General features: G+C 40.2%; 1 protein-coding gene across 4 annotated transcripts in view; it reads left to right on the forward strand.

The window, feature by feature from the left end:
• The window catches only part of FAM81A (family with sequence similarity 81 member A), an 84,513-nt gene that overhangs the window by 61,945 nt on the left and 4,791 nt on the right, over nt 1-17,777 (forward strand). For all 4 annotated transcript variants that reach the window (XM_034938851.3, XM_055098775.2, XM_063596690.1 and 1 more), the window contains 4 exons: nt 6,620-6,749; nt 8,271-8,377; nt 13,885-14,020; nt 16,238-16,433. In XM_034938851.3, the coding sequence (XP_034794742.1) occupies nt 6,620-6,749; nt 8,271-8,377; nt 13,885-14,020; nt 16,238-16,433 (569 nt within the window). The remainder of the gene's footprint in view (nt 1-6,619; nt 6,750-8,270; nt 8,378-13,884; nt 14,021-16,237; nt 16,434-17,777) is intronic.

A 17,777-nucleotide genomic window follows, 5' to 3' on the forward strand; every position in this document is an offset into this window, starting at 1 on the left:
TTCTCCTGCCTCAGCCCCCCGAGTTGCTGGGATTACAGGTGTAAGCCACCATGCCTGGCATCATCTCTCCTATTATTCTCATTATGCATATGTTGGCATTTAATGGTGTCTTATTTTTTTTTGGAGACTCTCTTCATTTTTCTTTCTTTCTTTTTTTAATCTCTGTTCATCAGACTGCATAATCTCTAGCCACCTATTTTCAAGTTCACTAGTCTTTGTTCTACCTATTCACATTTTCTGTTGAGCCCCTCTATCAATTTTTTATTCCAGTATTTCCATTAGGTTCTTCTTTTTCTTTTATAATTTCTATAGCTTTATTAATATTTTTTATTTGAATAAACATTGTTATTATACATTACTTTTAAAATTGTGGTTTCAATCATCCTATGTTTGCTCATTCTATATTTATATTAGCTATTTGAAGTTTTCTTTTTTAAAATCTGACATCTGTGTCCTCTTACAGGCAGTTGGTTTACCTGTTTTTTTCCCCCTGAGTATAGTTCACATTTTCCTGGCCATTTTAGATAATATATTATAGCAACTCTGGATACAAGCCCTCTAAGCTTATTTTTGAGGTTGTTTGTATGGTTATTTGTTTAGCGACTTGAATGGACTCTTTTAGTGATGTCTGTTTATCCTGCAGTATGAAGCCTCTGATGTCACTCCTCAGTAGTTTGGGAAATGGGCACAATTATTTGCAATGACAGTGGTTTTGGAAGGGCTCTATTTGACTGTCTCTTTCCCTGATATTTTATTAGGTTATCTTCCTCTGTTGATATCACACCCAAATCTTAGGCTCCACTAATTGTTAGCATACTGCTATACTATTTTTGACAATGCCCTGGGACATAAATTGTCCTATAGTCTGATGGTACTATAATTAAATAACTGCCAGCTATAAAGGGCTTAATGATACATATATATACAATAATTATGTATATATACAAAAATTACAATAATATGGAAAATGAGCAACCAAATTGATGTTTTAAATGTTGTTGTGTTTGGTATGCTATGCCACTATGTCATATGCTGACAGAGAAGTTCTGCATCAGCGTGTGGCCCAAGTCATACCCTTTAGATGTTTGGGACTCTCTAGATGGACTTCTGGCTACCAGTGATTAGGTAAGCCTAGCAATAGAGTCACTCTGCGACCTGATGGCCACAACCTGGAATTGTATCTGGGAGGTAAGAGCTGTCTAAAGACCCAAAAAGGGAAAATTTGGAATGAGTACATTATTGTTCATCATGATGTAAAGCATTAAGGATGAATAGGAAAACTGGTTAGATTCATTGCAAATTCTTGTTTAACTAAAGCTGTTGAGCCATATACACAGTTATATTAGAGCCCTGAGGCTGTCTTTTATGAGTTTTTTTTAAGACAGGAATGATGTCTTTGATTTAACGCTAGATGAAATAGCAATATTCCTTTCCTCCTTTTATCTTAAATATATTTTTATTTTGAAATAATTTTAAATTTATAAAAAATTACAAAACTCGCCAATTGTTAACAATATGTCACATTTACTGTATTATTCTTTCATGCATGTAATTTTTTTCTGAAACATTTTAGAGTAAGAACATTATTTTTATTTTTTCTTTTTTTCTTTTTTTTCTTTCCTTTTCTTTTATTATTATTATACTTTAAGTTTTAGGGTACATGTGCACAATGTGCAGGTTAGTTACATATGTATACATGTGCCATGCTGGTGTGCTGCACCCATTAACTCGTCATTTAGCATTAGGTATATCTCCTAAAGCTATCCCTCCCCCCTTCCCCACCCCACAACAGTCCCCAGAGTGTGATGTTCCCCTTCCTGTGTCCATGTGTTCTCATTGTTCAATTCCCACCTATGAGTGAGAATATGCGGTTTGGTTTTTTGAAGAACATTATTTTTAACATAAGAAAACCAGAGTTGACTTCACTGTGTGTGTGTGCGTGTGTGTGTTTTGAGACAGAGTTTCGCTCTGTTGCCTACACTGGAGTGCAATGGCACGATCTCGGCTCACTGCAGTCTCTGCCTCCCGGGTTCAAGCGATTCTCCTGCTTCAGCCTCCCGAGTAGCTGGGATTACAGGCGCCTGCCACCACGCCCGGCTAATTTTTGTATTTTTTATTTTTTAGTAGAGACGGGGTTTTACCATGTAGGCCAGGCTGGTCTCGAATTCCTGACCCCAGGTAATCCGCCCATCTCGCCTTCCAAAGTGCTGGGATTACAGGTGTGAGCCACCGCGCCGGCCGTGTTTTCTGATGGGAGTCTTTGGTAGCCTACCTTGTGCTCTTCTCTGTGTCCCCTACCCAGCCTGCTTCTTTTTTTACAAAAGTACACGAGGGATGTGTGCTGGTAGGAAAGAATCAGAAATGCAATTAAATATACAAAATAAAAATGAAGCCTGGCCAGGAGTGGTGGCAGCACTTTGGGAGGCCGAGGCGGGTGGATTACCTGAGGTCAGGAGTTCTGAGACCAGCCTCGCCAACATGGTGAAAACCAGTCTCTACTAAAAATACAAAAATTAGCTGGGCCTGGTAGTGGGTGCCTGTAATCCCAGCCACTCAGGAGGCTGAGGCAGGACAATCGCTTGAGCCCGGGAGGTTGCAGTGAGCTGAGATCGTGCCACTGCACTCCAGCCTGGGCAACAGAGTGAGACTCTGTCTCAAAAAAAAAAAAAAAAAAAAGTCTTACCACCTCTTGGCTCTGTTTTACTCCTTAGAGGTAACTAATGTTAACAGTCTGTTGTCTGTCCTTTCAGACTTTTCTCATAAGTAATAATAGTTTATTATTACAATGATACAATGGTTTGTAGTCTAATAAGTTTCTTTACAGTGTGATTTTAACTTTACAAAGTATTATATATACTATTCTGCAACATAAGTTTTTCCACATAACATGTGGACACTTCCAGTATGCACATAGATCTAGCATGCTTTTTAATTGGATATGGAGTATTCTGCTACATCTATGTACTATAAGTCAATGTATTTAGCCACTAATTTTTTTTTTGACAGAGTCTCACTGTGTCACCCAGGCTAGAGTGCAATGGTGCAGTCGCAGCTCACTGCAACCTCCGCCTCCCAGGCTCAAGCGATTCTTGTGCCTCAACCTCCTGAGTAGCTGGGATTACATGCGTGCACCACCACACCCAGCTAATTTTTGTATTTTTAGTAGAGATGGGGTTTTGCCATGTTGGCCAGGCTGGTCTCAAACTCCTTGCCTCAAGTGATCCACCTGCCTCGGCCTCCTAAAGTGCTGGGATTACAGGTGTGAGCCACTGTGCCCAGCCCTAGCCACTGTTGTATTAATAGAAATTTATGTTATAGTACTTGTGTTTCCAAGTTAGACACAGCATTGAAGCCAAGTGATAGCTAGTGAAAGCTTCAGAATACTTTTGAGACTTTTCAAACTACATTTTAAAACACCGTCTGTCCCTCAAACAGCTTTGTAAAGTTGATGAAACTGGTCTGATGTAGTGATACCTGGTAGTGTTTATGTAGGAAGCTTATGTTTGGACTGGAAAATAATGTCTTTTTAAAAAACTATTATATTTTTTATTTCATAGTATTTTAAAAACCTCAGCTTTCCCCAAATATGATTTCAATAATATTTTGCTAAAAAATTATGAACTCAAAATAAAAAATCAGGGTCTACATTTGGCATTATTTTTAATCATCATTGACATGGCAATGATTTGTGAGGATTAATGAAATAATATATGTCAAGTATCTAGTACAGTACCTAATACATAGTAAATATTTCCTTATATTCATTCATTCACAAATATTTATTAAGCCTCTACCATATGCAAGGCAATAAATAAAACTAGGGTTTTAGTGATGAAAGAGGCATATATAATGTCTCCTTGCATGCAGTTTACATTCTAGAACAGTTGTTGCAAAGTGAGAGTCTATAAGAAAGTTGGAATAATTGAGCTGGTAGCTTACTTTCTTTAGAGTCAATAATAAATTAAGTTTACCACAATTTTATCCATTTACTCACCATTGTTTTTTGCACCCTACTCCTTCTTTGTGGGTGTTCTTTTCTCTTTACTGAAGTACATTCATTAGTAACTTTTTCAGTATTGGCTTGTGGGTGATATTTTTCTAATCTTTGCATGTTAGAAAAACAGTCTTTATTTTGTACTTATTCTTGGATGATAGGTTATTTACCCTCAATACTTAGAAGATGTTTCTCCATTATCTTCTGATATCTGTTGTCTCCTATATCTATTGTGGGCTGTCAGTCTTATTGTCAGTTTTTGGTAGCTTTGGGTAGGTTACTTCTCTTTAGTCTGTAGCTTTTAAGATTTTATATTTATCATTGGTTATCTGAATTTCCCCATGCTTTATGTATTTTTACTTATCCCAGTTTATATTCATTGAACATCTTAAAATTCATGTCTTTCTTCAGTTTTAGAAAATTGTTGGCATTCACACCTCAAATATTGCTTCTTTGACATTATCTCTATTTCCTTCTATTGGAACTCCTCCTTGACTTATGTTAACATCCCTCTATTTGAGTTCCATGTTTCTTAACTATTTTTTCATGTTTTTAATCTCTGTCCACTACATTCTGAGTGAGTTCCTTGCTACTATCATTGAATCCACTGATTCTATCTTCAACTATGTCTAGTCTAGAATTAAGACAAGGGCCGAGCGCGGTGGCACACATCTGTAATCCCAGCACTTTGGGAGGCTGAGGTGGGTGGATCACCTGAGGTCAGGAGTTTGAGACCAGCCCGGCCAACATGGTGAAACCTCATGTCTACTAAAAATACAAAAATTAGCCAGGCGTGGTGATGTGTACCTGTAATCCCAGCTACTCAGGAGGCTGAGGCAGGACAACGGCTTGAACCCAGGAGGCAGAGGTTGCAGTGAGCCGAGATCACGCCACTGCACTCCAGCCTGGGTGACAGAGTTAGATTCTGTCTCGAAAAAAAAAAAAAAAAAATCACAGAAAGGAGTCATTGATCATTTTAGCCGCCTGTAGCATGGAAGTAAGTGATTTGCTGGATGGTGTCTGCCTGGAAGTGGATGTACACCTCACATCTGCAGTTCGCCCCTGTGTCTGCCCACCACTGACAGGGGAGAATAAGGGGTTCTCCTCTTCTACCTTCTGAGTCTTGTATAAATGACTCTCACTGTCAGAATCCAACTCAGAACCCTTCTGGCAATGACGTCTGGGAAGTATAGTTTGGGGCTTCAGTCCCTACGAGACAAAGAGCATTTACAAGGAGCAAAAATGTTGTGTCACTTAAGAATGATCCATTTATGTAAACTCTTTTCCTTGTCACTAATCCTCCAGTTTTTTTCCTAAGTCTCTAACCATTAGCCACTTTTCTTGAATGTCTGGCCATCTCTTATTCCAGGCAAAATGAATCTCCCAATATATTGTTAGAAATTCTGCCTTCCTAACAATCTTTAGGGCTACCCCTGAGTGGACCTAGAAGCATCAGCAGTCTTATTCCAGAAGGTGTCAGCATACTGGGTGTGACCATCTGTAAGCCAGGCCTGACTTTCTCCCTCAGTCCACCTGGTCATCAAGAACTCTTCTAGAAGCCACAGATTTTTTTGTTTGTTTTGTTTTGTATTATCATTTTATCTTTTTGTAGACACAGGGTCTTGCTATGTTGCCCAGGCTGGACTTGAACTCCTGGGCTCAAGCAATTCTCCTGCCTCAACCTCAGCCTCCCAAGCAGCAGGAGGGAGAAGATGAAGAAGTCATAGGCATGGATTGAAGGAGAGTTGGTGCAGTAGCAGGAATAGATGCCATGGTGGGAATCTGGGCTCTTGTAACTTACTTGTGCCTTTTGAACCTGCTTGAGCCCTTCCCCTTGAAGATGGAGTCCTGTTCTAGGCCCACCTTCTAGTGTGGTATTCATGATGGATTGCTCCGATTGCAGTCACCTAATGGCATTCTGTCTCTACTGAGCCCAGTAGCAAGCCAGCAGCTTCTTCTCTACAGAGGAATATTGTCTCAGAACAGAGCATTAGTTAGCTCTAAACTCTTATGGGTCCATTCTGTGACTCTCCTATTAGGACTCGACAGAGGCCCCATACAGCTCATCTGCCACACATACTTTGAGTACCATTGGATCTGCCAAGTTGCAAGGCCCACAGGGCAGCAGCTTTTACTACAGCTTGAACTGGCTGCAAAGCCTTCCCCTGCTCTACACCCTACTCATACTATACAGCCTTACGAGTGATTCAGTCAAAGTTTAGAAGTAATATTTTCCAACATGGTAGAAGTTGCCTCCCAAATCCAAGGAGGCCCCCAACTTCGAAAGGCAGGGGTGGTACTGAAGAGTGACAGACCACATCCAGCACACTAGCTATGCTCTTTGTATTGGCCTCTCGCTGCACATACAGTTTTGTACTCATGATCATTGGAAAGACTTTATTTCTTTGGTGGTTACATCTCTAGCCTTATTAAGCAACATCCCTGTGGTTTACCTTAAAAACCATAATGAGGCCAGCTCTTGGAATTCATTCGAACCTCTGTTCAAAAGAATGATGGATAGTGCAGTTTCTTTGAGTGGGTTTTGCATTTCAGAGTGTGTAAGGAAGCTTTTGCGCATTGTTTTTAAACTTTAATAAGAATCAGCTTTGTTCTTTGTCTGGACAGATGTGATGCCAGCATAGCTAGACTTTCTGCAGAGCACAAAACGACCTATGAGGGGCTCCAGCACTTGAACAAAGAACAGCAGGCTGCCAAACTTATCTTGGAAACGAAAATCAAAGATGCAGAGGGACAGGTACGACCTGTTTCAGGTAGCTTTTAGAAGCGGGTAATTTGTTCTTAGCTAAGAATAACATGGTGTTGATTATTTCTTACAGGAGAAACCAGCTGGGGCACCTAGCATGGGTTTATGCCAATCATAAGCATCTTTTCTTTGCTTCTTCCTTTCCTATTTCACTAGAGTGGCCCTTCATGTGTCTGGCAACCAAACCACCAAAATTGTTTGGTATAGTCCTAATTCTACCCCCCACCACCACATTCCTAGAACAACTAATACATTCCAGAAATTCTAAATGACACCTTGAAAGCTATCTCTTGCACAAGTAAGTGATCAAGCATTCCTTTACATGCCACTCATCCCAATTTTTGATTCAGGAAATAATGTATTCCCTGGGACTCATTGTATGTACTACCTCATCACATAGTCTGTATGTGGGACAAAATTAGGCAAAGCTAGAGCATAGGCAGGTTAATGAATATGAGAGTATTTGACCTCAAACATCACAGATTAATTTCACAAAGCAAAACTTTTGGCATTTCAGTTTGTTTTTTGGCCACTTAAAAGTTTCCCTTTGCCATCATAGGGCCTGTCTTCTAGGACTTTTTCTACAATATCTGCCTTATTTGCTATTGTTCGTTTAAAGAGACTATTCCAGTAAAATAGGAGCATCTGGTTAACTTACTGGATTAAATACATTTATACCTTAATCATCTCCAATAAGAATATAAAGCTACTTATGTGAAAAATACAGATATTATAAAACTATGAAAAAGAATAAAAAGACAATCCAATAATAATTTCTTTTTTGAAGAATGAGTGAGAATGGAATTACTACACCAGAGAAGAGATGTTAAGGAAATCATAAGCTTCTTTATAGCCAGGCCAAGTCAAATATGTACAGACATCCATCAAAAGAGACATTCTTTCTCTTTCTTCTGGATCTGACAAATACCATGACTCTTTAAGTAAGGAACATGGAACATTCTAATTTTTGCAGAAAAGGCAGAAATTTCACACAGGACTGGTTTTTGTTAAATTTCAGTAAAGACAAGGGACATGGGTAGGTGGTGTGAAAAAGGAACAGGAGGGAGATAGTCTACAAGTTATATTGACTGGTGACCTGACTTATTATGGAGGTAAATCTGAGACCTTGATGGATTTTGTAAACAATAAAAATTCTATTTTCTATGACGAGCCATTACACTGATGGTAGAAATTCCAAGGTAAGGTTGACTATCATGACAGCTGGTAGAAGTTGCGGTCTTGGGTAGGAATTGGGCTTGCTCCTCAGAGAATTATGTGTAAAATTAAGTGCTTAGTGCAGGGTGAATATTTTGGCAGTGCTACTGGTCTTGATTTTCGATGGGTATATAAGAAAGAAAATGGAGGTGGAAAGATGAGGTAGACTTATAAATGAATGTATCAAATTAGATAGAATCTTAATGCCATTGACTACAATATGGCTTACTAAATGTTTTCTGAAGTTGCATCTGAAGACGTTAGATGTGATATTTATAAGCAAGATTTCTTTTCCAGATTTCTCAGCTTTTGAACAGAGTGGACTTGTCAATATCAGAGCAGAGCACCAAACTGAAGATGTCTCACAGAGACAGTAACCACCAGCTTCAGCTTTTGGACACTAAGTAAGCAATCAATTTATTAAAAAAAAAACTTAAAGTTCTTTATGAGTTTATGCAATACTATGATTTTTTTCCTCTTGGTTTTTATTTATTGCACAAATTGAAAACAATAATGGAAGTTAAAAAGAAAAGTTTCCATGTAGCATGTTGCCACTTTTCCTTCATAATTATTGTTTTTTGTGTTTGGATAATTATCCACCTATTCATTCAACAAGTGTATATTGAGTATTCAATGGCCTAGGGGCTGAGGATCTGGGTAATGAACACAAACCAGACTCTATTCTTATCCTTGTGAAGTTTAGTCTGGGGAGCTGATGACCATTAATCAATGACATAAATGAGCATCTACTATATTATTGCTAATGGTGGTAAGCGCGTTGAAGGTTCGGTTCATGGTTGTGTAGGCTGAATAATGGTCCTCTAAACATCTTCGTATCCTAATCCCTGGAAGTTGCGAATATATTACCTTATATGGCAAAAGGGGACTTTGCAGATGCGATTAAGTTATGGATTTTAAAATGGGTTTTATCTGATAAGCCTGATGTGATCACTAGAGTCCTTATAAGAGGGAGGCAATAGGGTCACAGTCAAGAGAGAAGGCCATGTGACAATGGAAGCGAGACTGCAGTGATGCACTTTGAGGACGGGGCAAAGAATTCCAAGCCAAGGAACACAGGAGGCCACTAGAAGTTGCAAAAGGCAAGGGAACTATTCTCCCCTCAGAGCCTCCAGAAGAACCCACCCTACAGACACCTTGACTTTACGCCAGTGAAACTTATTTTAGCCTTTCAGTTTCCAGAACTGCAAGAGAATAAATCTGTATTGTTTTCTGCCACCAGGTTTGTAGTAATTAGTTAGAGCAGCCACAGGAAACTAATTCAGCGGTGCTGTGAGAATGAGTGAGAGGCCTGGTTGTGGGGCCTTCCTGAGGAAGGGATGTTTGAGGTGAGAGCTGAAGAGTGAATGGGGCTTTGCTATGTAAAGAGTAGGATGAGAATATATGAGGTTGAATAGCCTGTCGTGGGAGGAATGTGTCATGCAAGAAACTGAAAGATGGCGAGGGTGACTGAAACAGGGAGTGAGGGTGAAGCAGTGGGGCATGAGGCTGCAGGGGAGGTGGGCCAGCTCTCAGTTGTGATTTTTTGTGACAGCAATAGACACAAATAGAAGGAGACAGAGTGAGAAGGCCCAACCTATGCCTAATGAGAATCTTATGAGAGATAATAGAGGGAATAGAGGAGAAGCAGTATCAAAAGAGAGAATGGCAGACAAGCATACAGAATTGATGAAAGAGAAATCTCAAACTTAGAAAACCAAATACAGGGTGGGTGCAGTGGCTCATGCCTATAATCTCAGCACTCTGGGAGGCCAAGGCAGATGGATCACCTGAGGGCAGGAGTTTCAGACCAACCTGGCTAACATGGTGAAACCCTGTCTCTACTAAAAATACAAAAATTAGCCAGGCGTGGTGGCACAGGCCTGTAATCCCAGCTACTCGGGAGGGTGAGACATGAGAATTGCTTGAACCCAGGAGGCAGAGGTTGCAGCAGTGAGCCGAGATCACACCACTGCACTCCAGCCTGGGCAATAGAATAGGACTCTGTCTCAAAATAAAAAGAAAGCCAACTACATTCCAGTAGAATAAGTAAAAAGCCAAGTCTAGACACATCAGTTTGGTGCTCTAAAACTACAGAACACCAAATAAATATAGAAAGATCTTAAAGCAGAGATAGAAATTAGACCAATGCTGATTCCTCAGCCATATTAAGGGTGAGAAGGTGGTCTGGTACCTTCAGATACTGACAGTCTGATTGTCAGCCAGTGGAAAAATAAAGATCTTTCAGACAAATAAGAACTCAAAGTTAGCTGGATATGGTTGTGCATGCCTATAGTCCCAGCTACTCAGGAGGCTGAGGCAAGAGAATTGCTTGAGTCCAGGAGGTTGAGGCTGTAGTGAGCTATGATTGAGCCACTGCACTGCAGCCTAAGTGACAGAATGAGACCCTGTCTCAAAAAAAAAAAAAAAAAAAAAAGAACTCAAAGTGTACTAATAAAACTACACTAATGGAATTTTAAAAAGACAGCCTTCATGGCTGGATGTGGTGGTTCGCGCCCATAATCCCAGCACTTTGGAAGGCTGAGGCGGGCAGATCACCTGAGGTCAGGAATTCAAGACCAGCCTGGCCAACATGGTGAAATCCTGTCTCTACTAAAAATACGAAAGTAGCTGGAAATCACCTGAACCCAGGAGGCAGAGGTTGCAATGAGCTGAAATCATGCCACTGCACTCCAGCCTGGGCAACAGAGCGAGACTCCATCTCAAAAAAAGAAAACGAAAAAGAAACAAAGAAAATAATACAAAAAGAAGGTCCAAAATATAAGAAGAAAGGATGAGCAAAGAATATGATGAACACTGGGCAAATCTAAACAAACAGTAATATTAAAGTCAAATTTGCAGAGGATCAAAACACAACTAAAATATAGGTCAATGACAACATCTAAATGAGGAGGAAGATTTCTGAAATTATTCTTAGGAGTTTTTCAGGATCAAATTAGAAACATTGAATAACTTTAGACTTTGATAAATTAAATGTGTGTATTAAAATTTCCATTCTAAAAGAATAAAATTGGGTGTATAATTTCCAAACGTTAGAAGAAATCCAAAGGACACAGGTTCACATCAGATATGTGAAAGTGTTAGCAAGGATGTGGGGAACAGGACCTCTTTATAGCGCTGAGTAAAATGTGAAGTAGTACAACCACTCTAGAAAACAGTCTGGTGTTTTCTGGAAAAGTTGGACGTGTTCAGACCCTAGAGAAACTCTCCCAAATGTGAACCAGGAGCTATGTATCAGTATTTTTGTAACAGCATTATTATTTATTTTATTTATTTATTTTGAGATGGAGTCTTGCTCTGTCGCCAGGCTGGAGCGCAGTGTGCTTGATCTCGGCTCACTGCAACCTCCACCTTCCGGGTTCAACGATTCTCCTGCCTCAGCCTCCCGAGTAGCTGGGACTACAGGCATGTGCCACCATGCCCAGCTAATTTTTGTATTTTTGGTAGAGATGGGGTTTCACCATGTTAGCCAGGATGGTCTCAATCTCCTGACCTCGTGATCTGCCCACCTCGGCCTCCCAAAGTGCTGGGATTACAGGCGTAAACCACTGCACCCGGCCCATAACAGCATTATTTTTAATAGCAAAGATGGATAAAAACAAACCAAAACAAATGTCCATCAACGGAAGACTGGATAAGCTGTGGTATATTCATAAAATTGAATATTATTCAACAATGAAAATGAATTCACTACAGCTATACAAATCAGCATGAATGAATCTCACAGACATATGCTGAGTGAAAAACGAGTAGAAAACTCACACTTTAGTACGTTCCATTTATATAAAATTTAAAAATATGCAATGCTGGCCAGGCGAGGGGGCTCACGCCTGTAATCCCAGCACTGTGGGAGGCCAAGGCAGGCAGATCACTTGAGTTTGGGAGACTAGCCTGGCCAACATGGTGAAACCCTGTCTCTACAAAAATACAAAAATTAGCCAGGCATGGTGGTGCGCGCCGGTAGTCCCAGCTATTCAAGAGGCTGAGGCCGGAGAATCACTTGAACCTGAGAGGCAGAGGTTGCAGTGAGCCAAAATCACACCACTGTACTCCAGCCTGGGCGACAGAGCGAAACTCCATCTCAAAAAAAAAAAAAAAAAAAAAAAAGCAATGCTGAAAAATATGCTGTTTTAGGATCCAAACCAATAGAATAAAATGATGAAGAACAATAAGTTCCAGTTAATGGTTACTTCTTGGGTTGTGGGGTGATCGCAGAGTACACTTGGGTCTTCTAAGGTCCTGGCAGTGTTCCATGTCTTACCTGGCAGGGGTTCACGGTTGTGTACTTAGGGCTTCCATGCTGGCTCTCACATAACAGTGCAGAGATCAGTGGTCCAGAGGAGACAGGCAGCAGTCGCAACTCAGTGGGGTTTTTCCAAGGCTCCAGTCCTTGTCCCTTCCCAGTCACCTGGGACAGGGAGAGAGTCCAGGGCAGAAGCTTTGTTTTTAAAGATATGACTGGAAAGGCGTGCTTATGACTTTTATGCATCATGAGGCTACATCTCGCTGCAAGGGATCCTGGGAAATGTGGTCTCTGGCTAGGCAGCCATGTACCCAGTTAACATTTGAGGGCTTCTTAATAAGGAAGAAGAAGAGAACAGATATTGCAGGACAGGTGGTAGCTCTACTACAATGGGTGTTCATGTTATCATTATTTAAGTCACATGTCTACATCACATACATTCTTCTGTATTTTATTACATATTATAATAAAAACTGGAAAGAAGTAATTAAGAGGGAGGTAGCAGGTATGGACAGTTATAAGGAATTTGGGAAGGGAGAGGAATGGAAGGATGGGAGGGTTTTATTTTTTTCTTTCAATTTTTCTTTTGATTTACATTAGGAAATATCCATAGAGGACAAGGGCAATTTGGGGAATGTTAGAGAGAAAGGGAGCCAGGTTCTAGTCCCAAGAGATAAAAGGGACTAGGAGGAAGAGCCTGGGGAAGAAGGGGACCCTAGAAGAGGAGATGAGAGACATTGTGTCCTCTGAGCCAGGAGTATCGTGGACCCTCGGAACTGCAGGGGTCTGCGGCTGGCCCAGCTCTGTGTCGCTGTGTCACCTCAGTGCCTGTGCCACGTACTCCTCGTGGGTAGGAAGCACCATCAGATGGTTTATCTGTTGTATTCTCCTGCCTTACCAGCTTCCCAAGTTAGTGCTAAGTGCAATTCTAAGAAAAGGTAAATACGTAATTCTGATTGAGCCTAGTTTAATGCTGGCATATATACCAGAAATATGATAGTTGGAAATTGATATTGTATGATGTCATTAAAAAAATTATTAGAACCAGAAATACCATTTGACCCAGCAATCCCATTACTGGGCATATACCCAAAGGAATATACATCATTCAGTTACAAAGATACATGCATACGTATGTTCACTGCAGCACTATTCACAATAGCAAAGACATGGAATCAACCGAAATGTCCATCAATGATAGACTAGATAAAGAAAATATGGTACTTATATACCATGGAATACTATGCAACCATAAAAAGGAATGAGATCATGCCCTTTGCAGGGACATGGATGGAGCTGGAAGCCATTATCCTCAGCAAAGTAACACAGGAACAGAAAACCAAACACCACATGTTCTTACTTATAAGTGGGAGCTGAACAATGAGAACATGTGGACACAGGGAGGGGACCAACACATACTGGGGCTTGGGGGCATGGGGGGGCAAGGGAGAGCATCAGGAAAAATAGCTAATAGATGCAGGGTTTAATACCTAGGTGATGGGTTGACAGATGCAGCAAACCACCATGGCACATGTTTACCTGTGTAACAAATCTGTATATCCTGAACATGTACCCCGGAACTTAAAATAAAAAAATAAAAAATAAAAAAACTGTTTTACATCTAACTTGCAATTTTTTTTTTTTTTTTAGATTTAAAGGTACAGTTGAGGAACTCAGTAACCAGATATTATCTGCACGGAGTTGGTTGCAACAGGAACAAGAACGGATAGAAAAAGAGCTTTTACAGAAAATTGATCAGCTTTCCTTGATTGTTAAGGAAAACAGTGTAGGTATTGATGTTTAGCAATAATTTAGTAAAGTTATTCAGTGGGGGCCTACACTGTTTGAATAATAATACCTAGTAATTTATCACTGATTTAGCTGTTCAATTGTTTCTTGCCTTAAAATCCATTTCCATAGTTCCATATTGATTCTTTGTATTCTTCATAAAGAGATAGAACACTCTGACTTGTTTTGGTTAACAAAGACTAAGTAGAAAATTTCAGTACTTTCAGTTAAGATGAACTTAAGCTAAAACCTTAATGATCCAAATCGTTCATCTTTGTTTCTACATAAAACTAAGAATCACCAACTTCATTCTTGTTTGTTTTAATTTCTTGATCTGGTTTTGCCTTTTTGCCTGGTGTTGAATAGATTTCTGTCTCCAGATCACGCCATTCTACTGTAGCTACATGTGAGATACCACAGTGCAACATGTAAACAGAATCCACCATTTTTTTCCCCATTTTCCTTCTCCTTCATCCCAGTCTCTCACAGAGCTAAGGTTTGTAGAACTGCTCAAAAACGATATCAAGAAAGTCTTGTGCTGGGCACTGTGGCTCACTCCTGTAATCCCAACACTTTGGGAGGCTGAGGCGGGAGGATCGCTTGAGCCCAGGAGTTCGAGACCAGCCTGGGAAACATGGTGAAACCCCATCTCTACAAAAAACACAAAAATTAGCTGAGCATGGTGACACACGCTTGTAGTCCCAGCTACTCAGGAGGCTGAGCCTGAATCCACCTTGAGCCCAGGAAGGTCAAAACTGCAGTGAGCTATGACTGCACGCTGCACTCCAGCCTGGGCGACAGAGTGAGACTCTATCTCAAAAAAAAAAAAAAAAGTCTTGCATATGTAGTATTCAAAATTGTTATGCTCCCAAACCAGTACCTGGCAAGCAAAGTTTCATTGGTTTTCATTATTTAGCATGACATCTCTGTCTCCCTTCCCTTTTCTTGTACTGTTTCCTCTTGTTGGATATTGATGATTGAGCTGAAATGACTGGTGCAGTACATCTCTGACTCTGCTCTCTCCAGATGTGGAGCTGTTGAATTGCAGACTCTGCATTGAGCACCATCAAGAGAGGAGTATCATGCCATAACCCACTTAAAGCTTGGAGTTTGCAGTCTTGGCCTCCAAGCTCACTGGCAGACACAGATTCCCATAAAAACCAAGCATGTGGAAAGGAAAAAGGAAAGGAAAGACTTAATTTTCATATATGATTTTATATATATTTAAAATATTAAATATGTTCTTTTAAGTATTTCCCCATATTTCCATCACATCTACTAATTGGCTTACTTGGATTTATACTAATACATTTGTACTAATAATTCTTGGTCTTTGGATCACTGTTTATATATGGATTGGTTTAATAGCTAACAGTAAACCCCAGGATAATGGTGGCTTTCATGAAATAGAAACTTGTTTTTTATTTCGCATAACGGAAGTCTGGGTATAGGTAATGCAGGACTGGTATGATAGCTTCTCAGTCCTCAGTGACCCAGGATCCTTCCAGTTTAACTTTTTGCCAACCCTAGAGTGATCCATATCTTCATAATTCAATATAGCTGCTAGAGCTCCAGCCATTCTGGCTGAATTCCAGAAAGGGAAGGACGAAGGAAGAAGTAAGGACATACATCAGCTGTCTTTTAACTTTTCCTGGAAGCTGCCATATACACTTGTACTTACATCTCATTGGGTGTAGTGGTTTTTTTTTTTTTTTTTTTGAGACAGAATCTCACTCTGTTACCCAGGCTGGAGTGGAATGGCGAGATCTTGGCTCACTGCAACCTCGCCTTCCCGGTTCAAGTGATTCTCCTGCCTCAGCCTCCTATGTAGCTGGGATTACAGGCACCCACCACCATTCCTGGCTAATTTTTGTATTTTTAATAAAGACAGGGTTTCACCATGTTGGCCAGGCTTGTCTCGAACTCCTGACGTCAAGTGATCTGCCTGCCTCGGCCTCCCAAAATGCTGGAATTACAGGCGTGAGCCACCGCACCCAGCCTGAAAAAGTAGTCTTTGTTTTGAATGACCTTGTACCCAGCCGAAAATCATGGATCTGTTAAGGAAGAAAGGGAGAACGGATATTATGGTGGGCAACAAGCAGCTTTTGCGAATCTGTTTCTTGCAGATTGTTGTTAAACGATATTATGGCTGATGTGAATGCAATGCAGATTTCTTTTTGGAGTGATTAAGTGCAGTTCTTATCATGGATCTCAGGGAGCCAGTGAAAGGGATATGGAGAAGAAGCTCAGCCAGATGTCAGCCAGGCTTGACAAAATAGAAGAGGGTCAAAAGAAGACTTTTGATGGTCAGAGAACAAGGCAAGAAGAGGAGAAGATGCACGGGCGAATCACCAAGCTGGAGTTACAGATGAACCAGAACATCAAGGAAATGAAAGCGGAAGTTAATGCTGGTAGGCCAAAACCAAAACAGCTCACGTGCTTTATTTTCTGTTTGTTCTAAAACCTATTAATTAGTATCCCCTGCAACTACCTATGAACCTGGCTAATGGTAATAACCGTGAAATATCCTTAGTTGATTTTCTGAGTAGCTGTGCTGTATTTTCTAAGTAGCTACAATGCTGTTTGAATTTCAGCTATATAAAGAGCCACCGTGAGAGACAGGCAAACAAAACTGAAATTGCTTAGCCTGCAACTGAGGTACATTTTCTTCAGCACCATCGGCCAATTCTTTTCTGTTCATAGCCAAGGTTAACATGTCTCAGAAGGAAGCACATATCTTTGAGGGGGTTTTGAGGGCTTATTTTATAGTGCTAGCAGTACAGTACCACCCTGGCAATGAATGATTTTCCTCTACTGGCAGGTCAGCAGGGCCCATTAATTCACACTTGCTTAGAGGAGAACATTAGCACTGATTTCAAGTTCTGAGTGCTGTCATATACGGGAGGGATTAGATTTACGCTCTGAACTCAGGAATACAGAACTGTGACCACTAAGTGGAAGGTACCCGAAGACAGATTTTAACTCAATATGAGGCAGAAGTACCTTAAAGTTAATGAGTCCTAAAAGACTGATGGCTTTCGGAGCTTGAGAGCTCTTTGTTACAGAAAATATTCAAGTAGAGGCTGGTCGATTGTGGTCAGGAAGAAGACGTTCCTGTAGTGTGAGAAGTGGAACTAAATTCTCTCCTAGCTTCTTCCAATTGTATGATTCCATGAATTTTCTTCTGTGAAATTGTTCTATTTTGGCCACATGGAAATAAAAGTGCTAGTTATCCCTAGAATAATTTTGTTATTACCACCAAATGTTTATTATTTTATTTACAGGAGCTACAATTAAATACATGAATTGGAGAACTTGTAAAGATAAAAATGAATTTTCTTGCTTAGTCTTTGGACTATTAAAATATGGTATTTGAATATTTCATCAATGTTTAACCTCGCATCATTCCCTGAAGGAATGTATTGTTATTTAACATACCATTGAGGATGTTAATATTTAGCACCTAATATGAAAAGCATGTGAGCCTTTTAAAAAATAAAGCCATTTTCTTTATTACAAAGACAATATATTTCTTCTTTCTTCCTTTTTTTTTTTTGTTTTGGAGACAGAATCTTGCTCTGTTGCCAGCCTGGAGTGCAGTGGTGTGATCTTGGCTCACTGCAACCTCTGCCTTCAGGGTTCAAGCGATTCTCCTGCCTCAGCCTCCTGAGTAGCTGGGATTACAGGCGCCTGACATCATGGCCGGCTAATTTTTTTTTTTTTTAAATAGAAACAAGGTTTCACCATGTTGGCCA

The sequence above is a fragment of the Pan paniscus genome, chromosome 16 (assembly GCF_029289425.2).
Source record: "Pan paniscus chromosome 16, NHGRI_mPanPan1-v2.0_pri, whole genome shotgun sequence".
Classification (NCBI taxonomy): Eukaryota; Metazoa; Chordata; class Mammalia; order Primates; family Hominidae; genus Pan; species Pan paniscus.